Here is a 25,154-nt window from a genome sequence, read left to right as displayed (position 1 = left end):
ACTTTTGTGCTTGGTTGCACTTAAATAGGCTATTAACAAATAATATCGGCCTTTTAAAAATGTAGACAAGATTTCATGCATTTGTATTTTAATTATATAGATTTCAAGCTAAAAAAATAAATGTAGCCAGTGTTTATTTCGGTTTCATGTTCTTGGTAAATCTGGATTTAGTGAGGAACTGATATGATCCAACCTCAAGCCAACTTCACGAGGGGTTAAACGAAACTTATCGAGAAATGGGAGGTCTTACCCGCGCGAGTGAGGATGTTGAGAAACGGCGCCCAAGGTCATGTTTTTTTTTTGTTTTTGTTCTCTCTCTCTCTCTCTCTCTCTTTTCTGTGTCTGTGTGTGAGAGTTGCACCGCCGCTCGCTAGATGCTGCTGTCCGGTTTCAGCCCTCAAACCCATGAAAACAGAACCGAAGAAATAGGAGCTCCCCATGAACGCGGCCATTGTGACGTTTTTGTTTTATTGTGCACTATCTGCACGAGCCCTCAAAAAAGAAATAAAGCGACTCGTTTAATTGAGACAGACGGCGGTTCATGGCCATCTCTGTTTGTTTGGTGCCTCTCGCACATCCTTTGCTTTGTTCGCGGCGAAGCGGGCCCTGACGTATACACGGCAGCTGCTAAGTAAGCTGTGTTTTTTCCCCTCAAATATTCATATTTGAAACAGTTTCATTATTATAAGGAGTAATATCAGTATTAAGGCTTACACTGTAAGCGCGCAGGCGCAACATAGACAGGAAACAGCACACAGAAAAAATACAATATATCAGCTCGGTTTGCATGAGAGAACCATTGAGAGAACTGGACTGACATTTAGTAAAATATGATATATGAATAAGGCAAAATATAATACATGAATTAGGGAAAATAGTCAGGAAACGTCCCCTTATTAAATAATTTTAAATAAAGCAAAATATATGTGACCTGTATAAACATTCATAATCAGAAATTTATTTTATAAAAAGACTATTTAAAGTTTTAAAATGTATTACTTCTAATTAGCAGATCTATATTTTAATTTTATTTTTCTTCTTTTTCAATTCCATTGTTTTGCTTTTGGGTTGATTATTATATTATGTTAAACTGTTATTATTTGATTTGCTCTGACATGTTTTTATGTCACACTAGATACTAAAACTTTAATATTAAAAAAAAAAAAAAAAAAAAAAAATGATGTACCCACTGGCTCCACGAAGCCAAAACCCCATTGACACTTTTACCCATTATATTTGTCAGAATAACAATTCTTGTTCTGTGTTTTTGGCATGCTCTTGCTAATTCTATTTTTTTTTTCTTTTTTTTTTATTAGTTATTCGAGTTAAAAACTGACCAATCAGACACTTCACTTAAAGTGTTTGGTTGACAGATTTTCTCTAGCCCATTTTTAGTGGAAGGGGTGTGGACTTCCAACCATTTCCTTCCTTATTGGCGAGAGTTGTTGCCACACAAACATTGAATCCAAGGAACTTGGAAAAGTCTTGTTAATCGCGTCTGGTTCCAAAATGGCGACTGAATTGACTTAATTTAATTGGAACCAGAAATAAGTTATTTTCTATGGGTGATGTAACACTCGCTCAGTCCATTTCTCAATGGAGAAGAAAGACACAGAAGTCCTCTGCATCTTTGAACCAACGCAATGTGCTTGTGTCCACTCTCAGATCTTCTGTTTGAGACGCTGTCGATGGCAGGATGCTGGATAAACCCGGTGAGAAGGTGCAGCAGTCTGGGCTCTGCTCAGACTGCGGCTGCAGTTTCATCCCACCTCAACTGAACCTCGTCCCAGACTCTACCGCCTCAGACTCCTCCGAGCAACTGACAGACAAAACAGACAGTCCCTCTAAATGTCCATCCTGCCAGGCGGGCGGCGTTGGTGGGAGCAGCAGCAGCAGCCCCCCCAATGGACGGCGACCCCACAGGCGCATTCGCCTGGATCCGCACAGCTGTGCCCTGTGCTCCAAGACGTTCATCTCATCGGCCCATTTGGCTCTTCACCTGACCTCGCACAACAAAGAGAGGAAGTTTCGATGCGGCATCTGCAGCAAATACTTCCATCAGTCGTCCCACCTGATGGCTCACAAGAAAATTCACAGTGGAGACCGCCCGTTCAAGTGCCCCGACTGTGGGAAGTCTTTTGGCCGGGCTTCACACCTCAAGACGCACCGCCGGCTCCACACGGGCGAGAAACCCTTTAAATGCACCTTCTGTGGCAAGTCCTTCACCCAGAAGGCCGGGCTTCTGGCGCACGTTCGCCTGCACACAGAAGAGAAGGTATACAAGTGCAAGAAGTGCGGCAAGGTGTTTCCCTCCTTGTCGCTGCTGCTCTCTCACAAAGCCGAGGAGGCCTCCAGGGAGGACAAACCTGCCCCCGCCCCTCCGCTCAGCCAGCCCCAGGAGACGCCAAGCAGCATTGAGGATCTGAAGTGCGGCGTCTGCTGTCGCACCTTCGTGCGCTCCTCTTACATCCGGCTGCGCGTGCGCCTGAAAAAAGGACAGCGGCCCTACCACTGCAAGGTTTGCAACAAGACTTTTGTCAAGCTGGATACGTTTGTGAACCACTGCGAGAAACACCTGAGGCAGAAAAAGGAGAAAAACAAGGACGCGAAAGAGAAAGTCGTCAAACCCCCCCTCTTCGTCCCCATCTCCCGGCAACTTTCGCCTGAGGACTTCTCCTCTCAGGGTTTACCCTCGGAGGTCAGCACACGCTCCAAAAACAAAACCAAGATTAAGATCGAGACGTAAGGAGATGAAAAACAAAGACAAATGTGCAACTCCACAGTTTCCTCCATTATGTCTGTCAACTTTGTTGAAACAAAGAAGACATAATTTAAGTGTATTTTTATTTAAACCAAGTCAAGATGTGTGTATAAATTGTTCCACTATTTCATGATACAATATTAGAAAAGTTTCAGGCACAGCAACGTTTTGAAGCACTTAGAGAAAGATTTAAGTTAACAAAAAATGTTAATTTATTGAAAATGAATAAGCTAAATATTTCCAATAATCAGAAACTTCCTTGTGTTGTTGGTTGACTCGTGTTCCAAGCATATGTCGATACTTCCGGGATAGAAGTTAACAAAAAATGTAAAAACTGAAATAGACGTTCACACAGGGCAAAGTTAAGGTGATGTCTTTATAAAAATCACACAACGTGACACTGTAAATATTGATAGTACATCAATAGATGAGTAAAACCATAAAAGTGTACTGTAGTGTTTTGCACCTTAAGTCTTGTAATAATAAAGTTAAACTTAAGTCTGAGTTGGTGCATACAGTTAATTTTTGAGTTGGAGATGTCCCGCCAGGGGCTCCTCTGTGCATGGAGGTGAAGACCGTCACTTCGTGGTTGGGTTCAGTCTGTCACCTCCACATTGGGAAGCTTTTTTTCCCAACCTACAGACAGAGAAAAACAAAAAAGTGAACAAGCTTGTTTAGAACATGCCACTGCAGGTTTTCTGAATGTGTGCACCGTGGGACCTGAGAACTATCACTTTGTCCGTTGATGTTCCATTGTAGAGTAACGGTCATGTGACGTCTCCAAACGGGGTTCCTGCGCAGGTCGATGGTTCCGGCGATGGAGTCTCCAGAAAACACGCTCACCGGCTTGTCCAGCATAAAAAGAGTCTGCTTCCAGTGGGTCGGCCTGATGTGAAACAGCAAATTTGGTGCAATTGTCTGGACGTTGACTTTCAAATATAATTTTAATTTATTTGTTGTACTCAGAATTCGGCCCGGTGTTCAGCTCTACTGTTGCGCCTCCGGTCTCTAGGCTCTCAAAATGAACAGAGAACCAGGCCGTGAATCCATGGAAAACCCCGGACTTTATCACAGAAAAATGAAAGTCCCCCTTCATTTCCTGATAAACGAAACTTAAACTGGGTCAAAAAACCCTGCAAAGTTACATCACAGGCTGTTTTGTAATAATGAAACCGTTATTACCTCAAGGTCTCTCACTTGCAGAGCATACATGTCCATGCTGATCACATCACACGGAGCAGCAAGACAGTCGTCAGGCTCAATGATGTGGCTGAATTTAGGCTTATTGAAGAACTCTTCCTGTGCCAACGGCCTGCAGAGATAAAGTCTTTCAGAGCACAGGAAAAGGAAAAGAAAGCAAACTGCGGCCACAGTTAAGATAAAACCACTCGGGTAATGATTGTCTTCTACTTCCTTGCATTAACGTACCATTTGGAGCTGGAAAGAACACAAGATCATAACTATGAAGCCACCTCTACTCTCAGTAGAGCCAGCAAAAGTGATCATAAAACACTATCAAAGATAATAAAGTGTTAAATGTTGTAAACGTGTCTCTGTTAGCTGCATTTAAAATCTTAAGCTTATATTTATAAAAGTTCCAGAATAAACTAGTGAGAAATTCAGACTTCAAGCAAACAACAAGATAAGTAACAGCATTTGTGGTTTTCAAGCTCTGAGGCATTAAGCTGAAATTAATATTTCAGAAATGACTGCAGCTACAGAGTATGATTGTGATGACTAATATTTTTTAAAGACTTATTTTTTGTAGGTATGTAATAGTCTATCATGTTTACACGTTCAAACCTTTAGTTTAAAAAATAAAGAGGTGTGACTCCCCGACACAGTTTTGATTCTGACATTTTGCTCTTAATCTTAAAGAAAGAGACACAAAAAGTGAATTAAGGTAAACCCGTGCTTTGTTTGTGATTATGCGGAAATAACATGTGCTTATTTTCTAAATGTAAGTTCAAGTCCCACTCAGATCATCGTTTTATTTATTTAAAAAAAATGTCCCCAGTGGTCTTTAAATGATAATTTTACAATTTTTAGCCAACATTTAGGCTTTCTAGGACATAGTTTCTGCAGATCGGCAGAAAATCTTTAGAAATTCACTTTTAAGCTGTGGGAAGGATCGCTGTCATGAAAACCCCTCCCCCCTTCCCATCTATTTCTTAAAACGTTCCCCTGCTATCTTACAGATCCTCACAACCTATTACCTGTGCAACAAAACTGCGAGCAACATTGGAGCTATCCAGCTGTACAGTTTTAATAATAATAAAAATGCATTTTATTTAAAAGTGCCTTTAAAAAACAAAGTAAGAATAAAAAAATACACAATAAAATAACTATGAGAAACCGTTAAAAAGACAGTAACTGAATTGACATCTTAATAAAATCAGATTACAGATGAAGGAAAGGTATGAATTATGAAAGCAGATTCAAATATAGATTTTGAACCAGATACCAGTTCAGACGAGGAAAACAAAGACCTACATGAATCTAGAAGTCTACAATGCATCGGAATGGAGTGGAGCAGGGAGCTTGTGGATTACCAATTGTCTTTTCCACATAACAATAAGCTGTTTTTCAAACTGTATTTTTTTTCGGCTCCTGATTCATACCAACTTAAATAAAGAAATAATCATAAATGCAATTTTGAATGTGAAATGCCACAGGAAACTCTTACTGAAGAGGAGTGAAGTCCAGGCCATAGGGCCGCTCCCAGAAGGACATTTTCTCTGCATAGTAGCTGCTGGCCTGACATGGAACCAGAGTGAGGGCTGCGGAGGAGGGCCACAAGACGCCTCCATCTTTGAGCCAGCGGTCCCTGGCAACCAGAACCGACTCCACCATGAACTCAAACTAGAGCCAGCAAAAGGGACAAATCCAGACATAGACAGTTGGTGTGGACACCAAGCATCAAGCTTGGATGACAAATCACTATATCAGCATCTTCACAGAAATTTTTACCAGGAGGCAGTTCCCCATCCACTCAGACACCAGGACGTCCACCTGCTGAGGCAGCTCGAGCTCCTCGGCCCGTCCTTTCATCACCGTCACCACGTCCTCGCAGCCATTCTGCTTCACCAGCTGTCCAGTGTAGTCTGCCATGGAGCTCGCCTCCACAGCATACACCTATAAAACACACAAAAACACACACAACAGCTTAAAACATGATTGAGATGTTCGTGCCATGATGCAGCTCTCCGCCAGCAGATGGGAGTATTACCACAAATATCTCAGGAAATGTGTTTCTTTGTTCACTTATTTGAGTGTTTAGTCTTTTAAGACAGGAGTTTAAGAATAATTTAGAATAGCGTGATATTAGTCATGTTTTCATTTTATCTTGTACTTCTTTAAAATGAAGTTAGATAAAACTGACAACAAAAACAAATTCAGTATATTATATGAATTATGCAAAATTACCCTTTGAAAATACCCTATAAAGAAGTTTACTTCTCTGTGATTGCTGAAGATTGTGTATTATATGCACACAAAACAGTGTTTTTATTACATACAGTATTACAGAGTGCAATGAGGTGGACTGCATTTATAAGATCCTATTAACGTTACCGCTGAGGGTTTCGCCAGCTGAGCACAGAACATGCTGATGATGCCCGTCCCACAGCCGAGGTCCATCACCACCTTGTTCCTCAGGGAGGCGCTGTTACTGAGAATGACCCGTCTGTACGTTTCAGTGCGGCTTCGGTCCGACAGCATCTCCAGATGAAGTTTCTGAAACACAATGTACACGTCTTGTAGCATTAATAATTCAAAACTTGCTGCATATTGCTCCATCTAACCAAATGTAACTTTTTTTTAATGATCTTAGGGATGTGCTGTGTTTAAAAATCCACTGGATCAGCTGCATTTCATGTCTACTAGATAGATCAGGTATGTATCAGCTGTGGTTTGTTTGGAAAGGCATTATTTGATTATTCCAACTCTTCCCGTGTTTGGTCTGATTGCAGTTTTTGTAAAGGTTTAGGTTGTCTATGGATCTTATTTGTGGCAGGAGCTGTTTTTATTGAATTTAGAGGGGAGAAATAGGGGAGTGGTTTAGTTGAAATCCCTCCTGCAGTGTGGGCAAATCTAGTGGAAAAAATGCAGGAATCACAAACAAAGGCTACTACATCAAATATTAGCATTGATTTTCTCAGGTTTTCAAATACTTATTTGCAACAAATAAATTATTTAAAAAAAACATCCAATGTGATTTCCACATTTTTTTAGATTGTCTCTGAAAGTGGACATGCCTTTAAGATAAAAGTGTAAATGTGAGACCCCTCCATGATTTCTAAGTGAAAGAAGCTTCCTTACTTGCCTCACTTTGTGCATTGTGTAAACAAATAAATAATTAATGTAGTGAGTGTATAACCTAAATAATATAAAGATAATACATGAGAGGAGCAAGAAGATGAATATTTACTTGCATTATTTCTTTGTCTAACCCAGCGGTCTGCAACATTTAACACGTAAAGAGCCAATCGGGTCGATTTCTCACAGACAACTCAATAGGAGCCACAGAGGCTTATTTCAATCTTTATAAAAATAAGACATATTGTTTCTTTTATGATAAATAAAAAAAATAACTTGTGTTTTTTGGGGGAATAAATAAAACATGAAGAGAAAATAGCTTTAAAAATAAAAATGAAATGGTTTATAACTTTTGACATCACTCCCTTTCAAAATAAAAGACCCCCTGTGTCACAAAGGATGTGTGAAGATGAATACAGTTTGAGTTACTGTACTTAACTTGACTTCTAACTTACTTTTGTATGGAAGCACTGAACTGCCACCCAGTGGAAATTTTACAAACTGCATATCACGTTATAACATGAAAAGTTTATTGTTATAACAATATAATTGTTAGAAATATATAACAATTATAACTTGTTTGTAGAATATGCTTTAAAGATCTTAAAATATAATTTTTAAACAATGTACATGTTTATCATGTGATAACAATGATTATTTTATTACAATAAAAACATTTTATTGTTCGAGCAATTTTGTTTATTGTACACATGTGAAAACTATATTGTTCGAACAATAAAGTTTATTGTGTGGCTGTGTTTATTGTTATTTGACCTTTTTACTATACAGATACTGTTTAAACAATTAAAATCTAGTTATTTTTCTTTAACAATGGAGGGGTAAATGACCCAAAGATATTAGAGCAAGCTAAAACAAGAATCTTAGAAAATGTGTTTTTGTTTTTATTCTTAATTCAGATTTGTGTTTTTACACACAGCTTTAAACTTCCAAGATTGCACCTTTTTACATTTTTTTTTAATTTGCATTTAAAATGGGTTATCTGGTATTGATGTTTGTCTAATTTTGTAATTTTTTTCAACTGTTTTATTAGATGTTATAAATAATATTTAAAGCCTTTTGGAGAGTAAATCAATTTGAGTATAAAAATCAACAGCAAAACGTGTTCACATGTCTAACCAGTGTCCCGTAGCTTCCATAGTATTCTTCATCCTGCCACGGGTCTTCCATAGAAGCAGCATCCTCTTCCTCATCGGCGGTTCCCGCGCGCAGGTAGCTGGCCGGAGCATAACCCGTGACCCCCTGCAGCTCCGCCCACCACCAGTCTGCTGAAGACTTATCGAAGACGAGCAGTCTGTCTCCTGCGGTGAAACTCAGCTGCAGGGCGAAAGCGGGAAAGTTATTCAAGGCTCTGGGATGCTCAGACGTGAGGCTGAAGCCGCTCTAACCTGCTCAGAGCCGCTTCCTGTAAAGTCACACAGCGCGACGCACTCCTCAGGAGACGCGTCCTCCTCTTTCTCCATCATCAACAAAGTTCTTTACATGCATTCATGTAGGTCTCCGTCAATTAAACTATATTAAAATCATAACAATACTAAAATAATAATATTAAAAAGATGTGCAACTCGGGGTGGCGTGCTGGTAAACACTTCCTGGAGTGACGTCACAGTGCGACTTCACGGTTCCCGGAAATTTCAAAATTTTGGAATTGAAGAAGGTAAAGCTTTTTCAAATAAAGATTATAAAAGTATAATTGTGACAAACACGTTCACATTCTATTGTGTTATTTTAATTAATTTGGAAAATTATAAGAAAAAGACTTTCTAGGAAAAAAAAATCTGCTGACAACAAATTTGAGAGATAATTGTTTCAGCTTCAGTTTTTATTATATATTTACCTTCAAGATGCAGGACTGCTAGATCTAAAACAAAAATCATAATCTCTTCTTGTTTTCATTTGTATTCTTGCAGAAACACAAAATTATTTTTGTCAAGCTATGTACATTTGTGACAATAACTATAGTTTTAACCATTAGTGTTAATGAGACTTTAGTATTAGTAATAATAATTTGTAAGTGTTATTTTCTATCTGCTATTTATAATATGGTAACAAGGTAATTTCCCATTTGTGGGATCAATAAAGTTTTACTTATTCTATATACTTTTATATTTATGAAGTGTCTTAGGATAATTTTAAACTGCCACACTTAATCAGAGTTCATCCACACTAAATATGCTTAAAAATTCTTAAATCCTGCAAAAAAAGAAAAGAAAAAAGCACTGCAATAGAAAATATACAAATATTTATTAGTTTTAAAAAACTCATCCAAGGCTTTTCGAACAAACAACAACAAACACATGAAATCTATGCAACACTTAAAAACCTCATTTGATTCTCAGATAAGTCTGATAGCACTTTATTCGCCTTATATTTCTAAAAATAGGCATTTGCTGCTGGTAATGCCATCCTGGGTTTGTATTTTATTTTGCATTATAGCTTTGTTTTTGTGCCAACACATTTACACGTCTCTAATAAGACGCCTCAGCTGTCTTTTGACTTTGACTTGAGAAAGGGCATGTGGAGCACGTCGTAAAGTCGCCTCGCCTGCAAGGACAAAATGGAATCACATTAGATCCACAGATTTACAGTCTACAGTTAACGTGTTAATATCCTGCCTATAATTCACCCACATAGAATGAAAAAAATAGTCTAAGCATTTGTCACTTTAAAGTGGCTTTTTAGACTCTTTTAGAACCTCTGAAATTCTGCAATTGAAAGAAATTGCTACAGCCACAGAATGTATATTTCACATTTGATCTTCACTTTAACAGCCACTCATGTTAACTTCAGTCCTTCTGAAGGTCTCTCCTGGTAAAAGGTAGTAATTCATTTTCACTCTAACTTATTACTTTGCGTGTCCATTGAAAAATATGATGCAATCTAGTAATGTTTTAGCAATTTTTGATTGTGTTTTGTCATATGATTGCATACAATCATAATGAAGTGGACTCAATCTAAGTTGATTTATGTGTTAAACTGGTTTTGACTTGTACGTATCTTAAAATGACTCATCATTGGTGAAAAAAAAATCAAATAAAGGAAACAGAATATCATTCTTTCACACCTTTTGTGGTCCAAGGCCAGGACAGAGAAGCAGTTCTTCTTTTGAGGCACTGATGATTCCCTCCACTGACTGTGGAAAAAGTGGAAAACAAATCATATTTGAGTTTAAAAATGTGTACTAAAAACACAACATATAAACAAAACATTTTTTCCCCAAGACAGTGCAATTTTTTTCCAGCAATTTCTTTAAAAAATGCCTCTATAAAGGAATGTTGGTCGGTACTTACAGAGAAAGTAGAAAGCAAAGTAATGGCATCGGTCTTGTTTACAGACTTCACAGTGGTCAGGCAATCTGTAACCTTTAAGTAAAGGAAGAAAATCTATCACAATGGCATTGCAATATTGAAAAAATGACAAATATATGTGAAAGTAGTAAGAATACTGACAAATCGGTGTATTTATCACAACATTTTTATGTGCCAGTTTAGAGTTTTATATAGAGAATATCTCAATTTCCCAAATAAAGTCTTTCAGCACAGACGGAGCAGAAAAGGGAATGCAAACACACTCTTGACAGATAGTCCTTTTCAACTTGCTCCTTTAAGAGATCCGCTGGTTTCTTTTCATATGACTTGTACGTTTCCAGGTAACGGCCAGCTTCCTCTGGACTGTCAAATTGAAATGTATATGATGACAAAATTAACAAGAGAAAAACATTTTTTTTTTTCAAGTTAAATGTAAAATAAATCTCATTCAAACAATTTGAGTAATCAGAACTCAAAATCCAAAGGTTAACAATTAAATTTGTGACCCCTTCATAACATATCTAACCTCCAGGCCAAAATCAGAGTGCAGTCAGCCATCATACAGATCCGAGCCAGTTCCTTTAACGCATGATGGGGATCTTTCTGTAGAAGTTATAAACAGAAAAACATGTTTAAAATCAAGATGTGAATTTAAAATAAGAGTTTAAAATGTTTTTAAAAACAAATTGAATTGTTAAAGAAATACAGACTTTAAAGTTTAATTTGCAGCAAAAACAAAAAAAAAATATTAGTATTAAGCATAGGACAGACCAAAGATGTGGACATTAAATTAACTAATGAGATATGTTAAAGACAAATAAACAGAGTATAAAGCCGGCGTTACAAAACTCTTACCACGTCTACTTGAACCAGCAACACACGGAGGGTGAAGGAATTGCCAAGCTTTTTCAGACGGTCATGAATATAGTTTGGGTTGAGGTTATGATACCTAAGACTTCACATGTAAAAAAACAAAAACAAAAGGGAAGCGAAGTAGAAAAGAATAAAGAAGAGGTTGATCAACAAACACTCTTCTAATGGTTATAAATAAAGTTTGCGACAACATCCTGCTCATAGAAATAGAGCTTACCTGAGGAATAGAGCACATGTTGTCTGACCCAAGACATAATCTGGCACAATTTCTCCAAACTCCCACGCTACGTTTCTGACGAACTTTAGAATAGGATTTCCCCTCTGAATATGTAGAACAGAAATTAATGATGCACGGAGATGTCATGCTTGAAACTAAATAGACATAAAGCTTGTTATATGCAGCACAACAAGTTTACACACCTGTCGAGGACTAACTATAATGCTGCTTCCAGATCCTACTGGTTTAGGGCCAGGGATGAGGCTTGGATCCGACTTTTGACAGGACTCATCATTCACTGGTAATTCATTTTTTTCTAAGTCTCTAGGTGGAACATCAGTTTCTTTTTCACTGTCCTGGTTTGCTGTGGTGGTAGATGAGGTGGAATGAGGCTCTACATGCTCCAAACTGTGACTGAGAACTCTGGAGGGAACGTTCTTGGGTACAGTAACCCCACTGCTTTTACTCTGAACTATGTATTCTGCATAGGAGAGGGGCTGCTGGGCCAATTTTGGCGGAGGATTTACAGAGGATCCTCCGGAAGCTGAAGGTTCCTCCTGTCCTTTGGATGTAGGCTGAAAATGTGGCTTTAACTGCAAACAAAACATAAAAAAAATCAACTAATTGTGCACAAATTGTTATAAGAAAATTGACTATGTTAGCAAGTGGGGTCAACATAAACGATAGGTTCTTAAGTCAATTAGGTAATTCTGAATAAGCTAAAAATACTAATACAGTAATTATTCTTCAAAGTAAACGTTGCTAGAATATGCTTCATGGTCAACTAGCATAACAAGCAAGCCAGCGAGGAAGTACAGACCAGCGTTCTTTCTTTGGTAAAAGCTGAATCATCAAGGTTAATGTTAAATTTCTTCATATTTGTACCGAACTCGTCTAACTAAAACACGTTCCTCTTGAAGTATTAGCCTTTGTTTATCTCTCGAGATTCAGAGCGGGCCTGACACTTCCGGATATGGATTTTAACAAAATAAAAGCTCAACTTCCGGCTCTTTGTTGTGAGCGTGTTTCGCTGTAATTCCGTCAAAATAAATGAAGTCAACCGGGAGTTTTATTGATCTTTGGACAAACTGAAATAAGTATTTGTCCATTAACTTGCACAAGAAAACAATATATGTATTTTTCCCCATAATGCCAAAAATATAAATGTTTTATTAAATAATATATAATAAACCTATCTGTGTATTATGCGTGTTATCCAATTAAGTAAAAACATAACTTGAGCCGAATTTAGTCATTGACAAAATGACATTTTTTTTTAAGAAAAATGACGTTACCTAGGAGATTGTGACGCTGCCATTCAAACTGCGAAGCATGGCATGTCGGGAAACCTTTCTCCATCATGGCGGATCAGGGCACAGGCTAACTGTTAGCATACTCTACGATTCCTTGTTTCGCACACTGAAGCAATTTCGTGTTATCTTTACAGGAACTGCAGCTATTCATCAAAGTCTTGATAAGTATGTAATATATAATTGTCAGCTATGAGTAACAGAATGTTTTGTCTTTTATTTATCGTTGTAGTAGCTACGGGTACTAGCTCCGAGCTCGACTAGCGGTAATGACCGAGCTGCTAGTGAAGTGAGGCCGCAGCATGGAGGCAGCATTTTAGATTCATATTGGTGATACTCAAATCACCTGAAGTAAAAGTGATTTCTGCAAGTTTTCTGCAAAGTATCTCTACTTTGAACTAATAACAAGCTGTTAAAGCAAGCCGGTACCGTGCATGAACCCATTTCATCCACAGAGGCCCGACAGTGGTCAGTGTTACCTAACGTGTTTACGTTACGTTGAAGTACTTTCTCGAACAGTTCTAGTGCCAGTGTTGCTGCTGGCAAATGTGGTGGTTGATACGGTATATTTTTACATATCTGCACATTATGTCCTAAATCTAAGTGGAAACTAAACCGCATTTATATATTTGGATGTTTTAATCGCCGCCTCAGCGGTTAGCTTCACCATTGATTCACGAGGCAGCATCCGTTAGAATGGCTAGCTGAGCACATCAGCGGATAAGTGGTCCATCTTCTAAAATTTGCATCGAAATACATTTAAAAATGGAGCATAATTTTCAGTTTTCCGCTTTTAAGACTTGATTCGTTGTTTGGGGTCGTGCGTGTATGGCATTGGTTTCGTTTTAAGTCTTTAGCTTTATTTGTACACTTGTGGTGAAATTAGGACTTGACTGTTTTTGAATCTTTTTAACCGGTTTACTAATTTATATATATCGATTTCTCTCAATTATTAATATATATATATGCATATTATATTAATTCAATTTTTATTTTTTATGTTTACACTGCAAGCATTTTCTATTTATTATAAGATAAACAACATAATCTAAACCACTGACCAGAAAATTTACTTTTGGAAATTTGTAGTAAAAAATATTATTGTATTTTTTATCGTGGTTTTTCATTTTTCATCATGTTTTATTTTTTTTTCGGGTTTTCTGCAAGTACTTAAATAGTTTATTTTAGGCTGGCTTTATTTTATACAATTGTGAGATTAAATGTTAACATTTCTGCTGTAAATTATATAGAAAATCAAATTTTCTCATACTATTATTTTTATGCACCGTTGCATTAAAGGTATTGTAAATCTCCATCTGTCCGTCTGGACCTGCTGAATCCCTCTATGGGTCACAGGGTTGCTGGAGCCTGTCCCAGCTACTGTTTATGAAGGCAGGGTACATAAACCTAAACAGGTCACCATCCATGCTGACACTTTAATGAAAAAAAGAAAGAATAATTATATCTCAGTGTATTTCTGTTACTTTATTAAAGGCTTAATGGAAAGGAAGAACCTATCTACTGCAAATCTACTGAAAAATCCTCCAATTGCTAGTGTTATTTATTCACTATTGCAGTACTGTTATTGTTTTTAGACTGTATGTTTTTTTAAAACGTGCACTTGATTTGGGGATATTTGCAAGAGGCTTAAATGGTTTTAAATGGTCTTTTTGTTTTTTTTATATATTTTGACTTTTTGCTAGAGGTAGATGTCTATCGAGAGTGCAACTTTTAAAATAGCTGTGATTCATGGGAAAGAGGTGCTTGATCTCCTGGTTACCCAACTTATACAATGCAAGTCAAATCTCTGAAATCTGCAATGTACGTAGCAGTTTCAATGCAAGTCTTACCGTTGTAGGATCAAGAAAAAATAAATCTTCCTTCCTTTGTTTTCTGTTTGTAGCATTCACTGATTGAGACGCAAACCAGTAACATCAAGAAGACCTGATCCATAACAGCAGAACTGTGACAATGGAAACAGCTGTTGATATCCCATCAGGTATGTGATGAAAAACACACACATACATTTATTTATTTATTTGTCTGCTTTTTTTCAAATTGGTGGATGACACCTCAAGGTTTTCACTAGCCTCATATAATACACATTTTTTTAATTTGCATAATTACATTACTTATGTACTCCACTGGTTAAACTTTAAGAAGCTTAGAAATGGAACAAAAAAATAAATACATTTCAAAGCTACTGTTGAGTTGAAAGATAGAGTTCATTCATTCATTCATTCTAACCAACCAAAACCCGAGCGCTCTAGACGTCTTAGATTTTGTTGAAACTGAGTGGTGCAATTTAACTTTTCCTAAACCATCTTGATGTTCATATGCACACAAAAATATCAAAAGTTATGAAGTATTCACAAACGGAAAATTCAGAAAAATAACATACAAGTAAGTACACCAGAGCATCGAGATGAAGTACATTAAAGTGACTAAGTTAAAGTGCCCAACCTCATCATTACAGAAATATAAAGCAGGCTATTCATGACTTCTAGCATGTACACAATTAAATTCACTACTTCAGTTGTCGTACAGCAAATTACTGCTAGCAATATAATAGTATGTACAGTCTCTAAATGATGAAAAGGCTTTGACTAAAAATACAACAGAGACAGAAAAACAGAAATAAAAAGTATGAGCATTTTGTTTTTCCAACACTGCCTCCATGATGTATCCAACTTGGGAATAGCCAAAGTAGCTTTTATATTTGTTCTCTGATTTCTAGTTTGCTAAGCATGTGATCGATCAGTAGAGCCCACCACTAACCAGTTCCAATTAGTTCAGGTTTTTGGTTAAATGCTATAACAAGTAACTGAGAAAGTCCAGCCATTTTTCTCCACAATCTTTTTGCCGGCCTCCATCTGGTGTAAAACTTCACAGAGTGATCGCTCTTTTGTTTGTTTTGGAGTTCATGACTGGAGAGAGCAGGAACAATGGGTAGATCGTGCCAGTTCTCTGTTTTACTTTCAGGTATCGTTTCATGAATTCAGTCAGGGCCATTGTAGCTTTAGTACTAACCAAACAACTTTGACAAATGCCATCAACTACTTGAATCGTGTTGTCATTAGGCTCTTGAATCTATGCTGATGTATGAACTAATTAAGACCCACTCTGATGAAAATCATGTTGTTTTTTGTGTTTTCAACATGGTGTTGTGGCATTTTTAAGATGATGGAGGACATGTATAAAGAAAATTAATTATAAACTTTGAATATCTGTGAATTTCTTTATTCAAATGAATCCAGAACAGCCAAAAAATTCTGTTAGAAGAAAAGCATATTTTTTTACATAGACAAGATAATAGTAGGGCCACAAGTTTCCTGCTTGGAGCAACAGTTTTTTCCCTTTTATTTATTAAAGTAAATAAAAATATGTAAAACGAATCAAGAAAACATAAGAACCACTAATTGTAGTAACAGTTGCCCAGAAAGTTCATTAACATCCAGATTCTGCTTTCTAGCTCATTAACGTGAATGGAAAATATAGATTTTTTGCTTTTTATTTCCTGTATTTTCTTTGCTGAGTGACACAACTTGGGCTCATTTGAGCGTTTATTAGGGGAAAAAAAGTCTTATTTTAGCCAAATTTGGCAATGCACTCACTAAGTGATACTTCCTAAATGTTCAAAAGTCATTCTTGCTCAGACACTTGTCTCTTTCTCTGTTTAGTCTTTGTCCCACCGTTAGGTTCCTCACAACACAGACACACATACAGTACAAAACACACATTTGTGTTATCTCTCATGAGATTTTTATTTTTGCAAAGACTTTGGCACACAATAAAACCTGAAATGAGTCAAAATAACTTCAAATGTTCATATATTTTAGGATTAGAAAGCAAAATGTCATCTATTATATATTTTATCAGTTTAATGATGGAATTAATAGACAATTTAGTTGCCCTGAATAAAAATATTTGTTCCATTTCAAACTTAATTGTTGCTTTGCAGATTTATAAATATTTGTTTGTTGGTTTTGTGGTCCTTGATTTGTTTGAGCAACATCATTCTACACTCGTGCTTTACAACTAATGCTCTCATTGGCCAATGACTTGGAAAATCCTAAATATTGGCTTGTATCCACAGGCGATGATGACACACATGACAAAGATGAAGTGAACGCCAAGGACGGCGCTGAGCCCCCGCATAAGAAAAACAAGAAGCACAGAAAGCACAAGAGCAAAAAGAAAAAGAGGAGGAGGAAAGGGGAGAAGGAGAGCAGCTCAGAATCAGGGGCCGAGTCGGACGCAGAACCTCCACCTCCACCAAGACCCGTCAGGACTACTAGAGCCAGGTAAGTAGAACTGTTTGAACAAAGGAAGTTTAATATATTCTTGAAATAAATGTGTATTTGGTGCTCTATAATATTCACATTTATAGCAAAAATAATCATTACAAAATGCATTTGATTTTAGTGCCAGATTGGCAGCAGCTGCAGGAGCTAAAGAACTTGGTGGACAGAAGGAGGAAGGTAAAAAAGATGCAGGTATTAAAGAGAAATGTGATGCAATAAATTCTATTCACCCTTAAAGTAAATATGCATTTGTAAGTTATTTTATGTGCGTCTCTTTTTAGATGGTGTTAACACAGAGGGAGACACAAAGTCTAAAAAACATAAAAAGCAAGCAGCCAAAAAGAAGAAAAAGAAGAGAAAAAAAGAGGAAAAGCAAGGAAAGAAATCCCCATCTCGTTCTCCGTCTGACAGCAGCTCAGCTTCAGGTTCAGAATCTGACGGGGAGGGCGGTAAAGCGGCCGGGGATGGTAAACATTCTCCAGCTGCTGCAACCGACCCTCAAGAAGTGCTGTCTAAAACTGCTTTGAAGGGCAAACATGAAGAGGAGAAGGCAGCCGACGTTGTCACGCAAAAGCCTGAATTGCCTGAAGTAAAGAAGGAGGAGATGACTGATATTGAAGTGTATTCTGTTGGAGCAAAGGAAGGCGACGTCATCAAAACGGAAATGGTCGCAAGCTCACCCGCTGAAGGTCACAATGAGATAACGCATACTGAAATCATTAAAGCTGAGGTGAGTCTTGGAGATGGGGTTTTCAGTCACGCCCAGGAGCTACCTGATATCATCCCAAAACAAGAAAGCGCCACTCAGAGAGAAGACCTGACTGTGAAAGCTGAAACCAGTTCAGTTCAAGAAATAAAGATGAAAGAGAACGATTTCTCAAAGTCTCCATCACCTGTAAAGGGGGTCGAAATAAAGAAGTCAGAATCAGGTCCAAGTCGGTCGCCATCACCGGGTTTAAGAGAATCTGACGGACAGTCGGCCACTTTGGTAAAGGAACCATCAGGAACTCGATCCAGGTCCACATCAAAAGACAGGCAGTCTTTAAGTCCTCAGAAGAATCAGCAGCTGTCCCATTCGAAGTCTCGTTCTCCATCTCCTACATCCAAGGGAAAGTCTCCATCCCCGCCCCTCAAAACTCAGAAGGGAGCCAGCCGTCGATCCCGATCTACCTCTCCGACGAAGAAAAAGGTGTCAAAGTCTCCAAGGAAGTCCAGGTCTCCTAAAAGACGCAAGAGCCCCCTGTCGGTTTCACCAAAGCGGCGCAGGAGTTCTTCTCCCAAAAGAAAGGCGTCACGATCTCCTAAACGTGGAGGGCGCAGGTCTCCCTCTCTGTCTCGCTCTCCTAGAAGACGGCGGAGATCCGATTCACGCTCTCGCACAAGGCGCTCCAGGAGCCGCAGTCCCAGACGAAGTGGAGCAGCCGGTAGGCGTTCTCTGTCACGTTCTGTCACCAAACCTCGGCGTTCCCACTCTCGGTCAAGACGGCCCGTCGCCCGCTCCAGATCCCGATCAGCCGCAAGGCGAGCTGGAGGACGGCGCTCTAGAAGTCAGTCCTTGTCGAGGCGCAGGAGGTCACCGCCCCCTAGATCCCGCCGCTCACGGTCGCGCTCAGTCCGCAGGAGTAGGCGGTCTCGGTCACGTTCCATCGTAAAATCCAGGCGCAGCCGTCGCTCTAGATCTCGGAGTGTCCGCAAACGGACCAAATCCAGAACCCCTCCTTCTCGACGGCGGTCCAAGTCCCGGTCACCGGTCCGAAGGCGTTCCCGATCCCCAGCGAGAAGAAACCGTGCCTCACCAAGATCTGCCAAACGTTCAAAGTCCCGATCTGATCGGCAGTCCGGCAAAAGAAGGTCCAGATCTCCTAAAAAGAGCTCAAGGAGATCAAAGTCTAAATCTTTGTCAAAAGAAGCAAAAAGATCTAAATCCAGGTCCAGATCGGTATCAAGTGATGGAAGGTCTGAGAGCTCGTCCTCGGCCAGGTCCATATCCTGTACCCCCGTGGAAAAGAAGAAGTCTCCTCCTCCCACTGAGGAGAAGACGCCTGAAGTTAAAGCGGTTGAAGAAAACGGTGGAGTTTCAGCCACAGAAGGTGAGAGCTTTTTAATGCAGAGTTTTGCCCAAACTGAGAGCATTTTCTTTAAAAAGAAGCACAATAATCTGGAGTGCCATGAAATAATAAAAAAATATGTTTGTAGTTATTTATTTATTTTTTTTGTGGTTTTCTTGTCGTCTTCTCAGGCGAAGTGGCACAGGTTTCCTCAGAAGCTGGCTTGGAACCTCAGGGCGAGATTTCCTCCGATAATTTAGAAGATCAGGAAAGTCTTTGTAAAACCGTGCCAGTCGCCAGATCTAGATCTGCTTCCCGAGACCCAGAACCAGACCCAGAACCAGATCCAGAACCAGATCCAGATCCTGGCCCAGATGGCCCAGAAGCCTCAGAGGGTTCAGAAAGGTCAAATGAAGAGGAAGAATCTCCTGTCAAAACTGCGTCCGGAAGCCAAAGAAGTTCCTCAGGTTCAGTGTCTCCAGATCGTCAGAAGAAGCAGCTGTCAAAGTCTCCGTCGCCCGCTGACCGCAGGAAGCTTTCTCGGTCACCATCCAAAACTAGATCCAGGAAAAAGTCTTCCAGGTTTGAACCTTTTCATATATTTGGTGTTTTTTTTTCCCTGTTTTTGCAAATAATTATGAAATAATGTTGATGTAGTGGCACACTATTTGATCTTATTATTTCATAGTATGTCCTTAAAGTCACATTTATAGATACGAAGATCTACTTCATTAATTTTACTAACTTTAACTTTTTTTGTACTAACTTATTTATTCTCTTCAGGTCCAAATCTCTAGTAAAGAAAAGAGAATCTGTGTCTCCACCACAAAAGAAAAAGCGAAGGTCAAAATCTCGAAGTCCTGCTCGCAGACGGAGGTCAAAATCTCGCTCTGCCACACGCCGCAAGCGTTCACGGTCAAAGTCAAGAACAAGAAACCGCCGGTCAAAGTCCCGCTCTCCGGTTCGCAAGAGGAGATCCCGTTCTCCAAATGCCAGAGGAAGGAGGAGGTCCAAGTCTACTGACAGAAGTAAACGATCTCGGAGCCGGTCAGCGGGCCGAAGAAAACGGTCCAGATCCGGAGACAGGAGCAGGCGGTCCCGGTCTGTAGATCGCAGACGGCGGTCCAGGTCCAGAGGCCGAGGGAGGCGTCCCGTGTTCCGCAGCCGCTCCTTCGACAGGCGCGACAGATGGAAGAGGGAGCCGAGCCACTCTCCGGTCCTCATTCTCCGTAAACAGCGCCGCTCAGGGTCTCGAACGAGACGCAGCACTAGCAAGACTCCTCCTCGCCTCACCGATCTGGGTAAAACATTGGATAAGGAGCACGTTTACACGCACACCAAATAGCAATCAATTTCTGTAGTCAGGGTAATCTGATATCATTCATCTATTGATAGTAACTGTCTGATAACAGGAGTTAGAGTTAATTCTTGTGAACTTCTCTCTAAAAATATAACATTTTCCAGCATATTATCCAATATAGTTCATAGTTTTACATTTGTGGATGTGTAAATGAAACGCAGATGACCCCCCAAAGTAGTGTTGCATAACCAAAGAAACTGTTTCTTTATTGCAGAGTAAGAGGTTAGCATTTTGAAAGAAACCGGAAGTTAAAAGTTCCACCATGGTATGTCATATTGTTATATTACATTATAATGATCCTGACACCCGTCTCCTCTGTCTCTTGTTCAGATAAAGACCAGTTACTGGAGATAGCCAAGGCTAACGCAGCTGCCATGTGTGCTAAGGCGGGGGTTCCCATCCCAGAGAACCTTCGACCAAAAGCCATCCTTCAGCTCCCCCTGCCCACCCCATCTCCCACCCCCATCTCCTTACCCCTACCGTTACCTCTTCCAATGGGAATGGGAATGCCCAGCATGGGTCCAATGGGGTTACCGAGCATTCCAGGGATGCCTCCCATGTCAAACATGACCATGAGCGCTGCCGTGGCTAGCATGACCGCGGCCACCATGACGGCTGCCTTGACTAACATGGGCGCGCTGGCAGCCATGCCCCCCCTCGCCCCCCTTCCCTCCATCACCAACAAGCCTCCCCCTTGCCTCGCCCCCCCGACGGCGTCTTTAAATATGGACCACATTGAAGAAGCAAAGAGGAAGGTCACTCAACAGGCTAACATACACACCATCAAAGAGCTCACGGAGGTAAGGGGGGGTCATTTTTGAGGGACTCCTATAAAGTACCCAAAGCTACTCATAGAATGTCTCCTTTAAAATAACCGACCGTAGATATTCAGCAGCAATTTATGTCCCCAAAAGTGATAATGGACAGTCAATTTGCATTAAGGTTCTAATTTAGAATGATGCACAAATCAAACAGAACATTTTAGTCTTAAGTCCTTTTGCAGCTCAGTTTCTCTTGATCCTAATGAATTTAAGTGGATTCAAGTTATCGATGTCAACAAAGTTTTTCTGGGGGGAAAAAAAGCAAATTTTTGACAGTTAACAGTTTAAGGTGTATGTCTTAAAATTCATCTTAACACATTATATTTAAAGACAGGCTCTGATAAAATTCAAATTTTTTCTACTTTTTTGTGGCATGTTTGCAATGGTGGAGGACATATATAAAGAAATTGACACTAATGTTTTTAAATGTTTTGCCTAAAAATGTCATAATCATAACATAAGAGAACACTGGGACGCTTTTATTGTAGATCAGAGTGGGACTTTATTTCTCGCTACTATTACTGTGTTGGAATTTATGCCAGGTTCTGAGAAGCAGAGACATTTTTTCAAGTGTCCGCTAGTTTTATAAACTGACTAATTATTTTGCCTTTTATTGTTTACAGAAATGCAAAATGATTTCAAACAGCAAGGAGGAGATGGCTATTGCTAAACCCCATGTCTCAGATGATGAAAGCTAAGAATTTCAGGTAAAACATTAAGAATTTGATTTATTTCTTGAAATACTTGCTTGTTTTTTTTCCTTCTATTTTATTAATTTAGTTTTAATGTTAGGAATAAACAGTTTTTTACAACAATAATTCAATATAAAAAATTGCATCTAATTTTTTGGCATTTTTTTCTTTCGTTTGGTCTACATGATTTATCTCACTTTATTCACAATAATGTTTTTTCATCTTTAAAACTATAAACAATTATTTTTAAATATCTTTTTTACTTGCTTAACTTTTTTCTTGACTTGCATGTCATATTTTTGCATGTGTGTTATTTATTAATTCCCTTTTCTTTGCATTTATGATTAATCAAGTCATTTGTTAGCATTTCATTTGGAAAAAAGCAATCTGCTTTATATATATATTAAATCTTTGGTTGCATCAAGTCTTGTTTTACACATTTGAGGTTTTTGTGATTAAATTTCAATGTTTGTCTTAAAAAACTTTCTTGTCATTTAATAAAATGTAGCTTCTTTAATCAGAAAATTATATTTTTTCACACAAAATTTAATGCATTTTTTGTGTACTTAAAAATATCACATTTTTGAGGATTATTTTAGTTGTAAATGTCTTTGGGACAGATTATTAACAGCTATTTTTTTTCCCTCTCAGCCCCTTGCCTCAAAGGACCTGAATGAAGAAGAAAACCGTTGTGCTCCTAAGAGGAGGAGCTGCTTTCCTTTGGTTTTACCCTATTAGCCTGATGACTTTCTCGGACTGTAGACTCACCCTAGTTGTTGCAGATCATTGTAGGAGCACCTGCAGCAGTCACTGCCCCCCTCTGCTTCCCCATTTCCTTTGTGTTTTTGTACGTGTGTGTGAGAGACTCGCTGGCTTTCACCTGTGATACCACTGAGTTTAACTGGACGCACTGAGATGTGAACAGTACGACTGTACAGTGAGCCTGAATGCGTGTGTAAATAGTGAGTTTTACCACCATCCCCTCAGTGCTGCTCATCTAAGCAGCTGCAGTTATAAAGACTGAATAGGAAACAAACCAAACTAACTAGTTGTTTTGTATAAGTTCCACGATTCTCCAAATTTTTGTTTTACTTTTGTGATTTCTTACAGGTTGTGTTTTTTGGAAACAGTGTCTTCTGTACTTCCTGTTTTATGTGTAGTCCCCGCTTTTATGAATGAATAATGCAAATCCAGGTGGAGATCATTTAGAGGACATCCTGTAATTACTCCAATCGGTGTAAAAGAAAGCGAATGCATGACTTTAACGTTTCGAGGGAACTGTACGTGAAGTTTTCGGCATCATTAGATAAGTCTGAAATTACTGCTGCGGCACCAAGCGGATCTTTGGTTCTGATCTATCATTTGGGCTTTAAGGGGATCCAGACTTAAGATGTAAACATTTTAGGTTTTACACAAATATCAGAACACATTTAAGTCATTACAGATACTAATAAATAGAAAGCTTAAGAATTCAATTAACATTTTTTAAAACTAGAATACATTTTGAGTAAATTTATCAGAAACTAATTTTTCAGTTCTCCCTGCAAAAAGCCATCAAAATGAACTTAATGAATTAAGTATCTGTACTAGTAATCTCCAAAAGTCTCTGTTTGTGGCATCACAGAAAAAACTATTAACATTTCCACATGGGGATGATTTATCAAACGGATGACAGTGTAGCCTCTCAAACACAGATCTGAGGGTCTTCTCTAAGCTGTCACTGTTAAATGTTTCACGATTAGACAATCAGGTTTTTTTTTTTGGTATTCGTCCTTTTGAACTAATGACATCAGAGACATGCAGATCTTAATCTCGGAGTGATAAGAGATGAAAACGCCTGATGTTTAAAAGGAGATGCCTAACAAGCTACTTCATCTAACCTGCAGATCTAGTCAGTCTCTGCCTTCATGTGGAGATCCTTAAAGCCTGGGTTGTTTTAATCTGATAAGTGAAGAACAAAGACGAACTTGGTGCTCATGAGACGGAAGACATTTCACTCAAATGTAATTTTTTTTAATCTTTCCTTTTGCTCTATAGGGAATATATTTACAGATCTATCCTGCTTTTCTGGGTTTCTTAAACTGTAGAAGATTCTCTTGAAATATTTTGTCAAAATGTAATTCTATTTGCTCCGTTTACCCCTTATAACTGTTCACTTGATTTTTTTCTTTTTTTTTTTTTTGAGTTACGCTTCTGCAATTTTAATGACAAAAAAACAAAACAAAACAAATGCGTTTTAGTTTTTTTCAGGGATGGGGGGGTTGGTCATTTCAACATGACGTTGCTTGCTTTGTATATAAATGTGTTGACGATTATTAAAAACCTTCGATCTGTACGTTTCCTTATCCTGTGTTTTCTGGAGCCGAATCCACATTTATACAGTCACATAAAAACCTGTTAATGTAGGACATGTAGTAACTAGTTTAGTTTTATTTAGGCTGTAAAAGATGGAGCTTGATTTAGAGATTACCTATATCACCTGTGGGCATGGACACAAATCAGAGTGAAAACACAGTATTGATCCATTTAAGCATCCTCATAGCCATACAAATGACCAGAAAAGATTACTGATTAAAAAAAACGTGCTACCAGTTTGTGCAGCAAATGTTTGCATTTTCTAATGATACATCTATTTAAGTGTAAAAAGCTCTTCCCAAGGTCACTCAATAGTGCTGCAGTGCCACCTTGTGGAGGTTAGCTGAAGTTGCACCTCTTTTTTTACGTTTCTAACATTAAGCTTCCATAATGGAGCTACATTTGTTGAAATAAATTACTCTGTCTAATTTTTTTTCTCCATCTTAACATTTTAAATCTGCTTATGCTATTATCTTTTTTTGCCTTCCTTGCAAATAAAATCCCATGTAATACTAAGAGATTATATCTTATCATAAAGCCTTTCTCAAACTCAGTCCGTGAAAAGTTCATAAAATGTGATGTTTAAAATAACTACATTTGGCCTTGTGTTGCTCACTGAGGATCCAGAACTAGAGCTGAAGTGTCTGCAGTGAATGGGTTTAATTTATTCCTGTTTGTTATCAGTGGGACATTGTTTGAAGTAGAAGACAAAGCCTTCCCAGTTTGAAAACCCTCATTTGACCTAATCTAAAATGAGTGGATAAGATCAT

General features: G+C 38.6%; 4 protein-coding genes across 7 annotated transcripts; 2 read left to right on the top strand and 2 right to left on the bottom strand.

Annotated features, from left to right (window-relative positions):
- On the top strand, nt 1-3,265 carry LOC112155067 (zinc finger protein 239). Its single transcript, XM_024286452.2, has 2 exons — nt 1-631; nt 1,666-3,265. The coding sequence occupies exon 2, from the start codon at nt 1,697-1,699 to the stop codon at nt 2,744-2,746; it is 1,050 nt and encodes a 349-aa protein (XP_024142220.1). The 5' UTR covers nt 1-631; nt 1,666-1,696; the 3' UTR covers nt 2,747-3,265.
- prmt2 (protein arginine methyltransferase 2) lies at nt 2,967-8,732 on the bottom strand. Its single transcript, XM_024286450.2, has 9 exons — nt 8,485-8,732; nt 8,216-8,413; nt 6,335-6,496; nt 5,732-5,896; nt 5,448-5,623; nt 3,944-4,073; nt 3,724-3,860; nt 3,482-3,647; nt 2,967-3,397 (listed from the first exon to the last, which is right to left on the bottom strand). The coding sequence occupies exons 1-9, from the start codon at nt 8,560-8,562 to the stop codon at nt 3,365-3,367; spliced, it is 1,245 nt and encodes a 414-aa protein (XP_024142218.1). The 5' UTR covers nt 8,563-8,732; the 3' UTR covers nt 2,967-3,364.
- A 591-nt stretch (nt 8,733-9,323) lies between these two features.
- On the bottom strand, nt 9,324-12,492 carry ercc1 (excision repair cross-complementation group 1). Its single transcript, XM_024286413.2, has 9 exons — nt 12,315-12,492; nt 11,698-12,087; nt 11,495-11,598; nt 11,260-11,359; nt 10,931-11,007; nt 10,668-10,767; nt 10,387-10,458; nt 10,161-10,229; nt 9,324-9,640 (listed from the first exon to the last, which is right to left on the bottom strand). Exons 1-9 carry the CDS (start codon nt 12,369-12,371, stop codon nt 9,578-9,580), a joined length of 1,032 nt encoding a protein of 343 aa, XP_024142181.1. The 5' UTR covers nt 12,372-12,492; the 3' UTR covers nt 9,324-9,577.
- Nucleotides 12,493-12,811: 319 nt separating this feature from the next.
- si:dkey-67c22.2 (uncharacterized protein LOC792544 homolog) lies at nt 12,812-24,364 on the top strand. 4 transcript variants are annotated; one of them, XM_024286412.1, is made up of 10 exons: nt 12,812-12,972; nt 14,708-14,803; nt 16,901-17,108; nt 17,230-17,285; nt 17,390-19,198; nt 19,348-19,738; nt 19,940-20,457; nt 20,847-21,316; nt 21,961-22,044; nt 22,681-24,364. In XM_024286412.1, exons 2-9 carry the CDS (start codon nt 14,776-14,778, stop codon nt 22,033-22,035), a joined length of 3,555 nt encoding a protein of 1,184 aa, XP_024142180.1. In that variant the 5' UTR covers nt 12,812-12,972; nt 14,708-14,775; the 3' UTR covers nt 22,036-22,044; nt 22,681-24,364. The 4 variants fall into 4 exon arrangements, with proteins under 4 accessions (XP_024142180.1, XP_024142177.1, XP_024142179.1 ...); XM_024286409.2 differs by having other exon boundaries at nt 17,230-17,300; XM_024286411.2 differs by lacking the exon at nt 12,812-12,972 and adding an exon at nt 13,147-13,272 and having other exon boundaries at nt 17,230-17,300.
- The last annotated feature ends 790 nt before the right edge of the window (nt 24,365-25,154 follow it).

This window comes from Oryzias melastigma, linkage group LG21 (assembly GCF_002922805.2).
Source record: "Oryzias melastigma strain HK-1 linkage group LG21, ASM292280v2, whole genome shotgun sequence".
In the NCBI taxonomy this organism is placed as follows: Eukaryota; Metazoa; Chordata; class Actinopteri; order Beloniformes; family Adrianichthyidae; genus Oryzias; species Oryzias melastigma.
The sequence above is the reverse complement of the archived record's forward strand: the minus strand, read 5'-3'. Positions and strand labels throughout refer to the sequence as shown.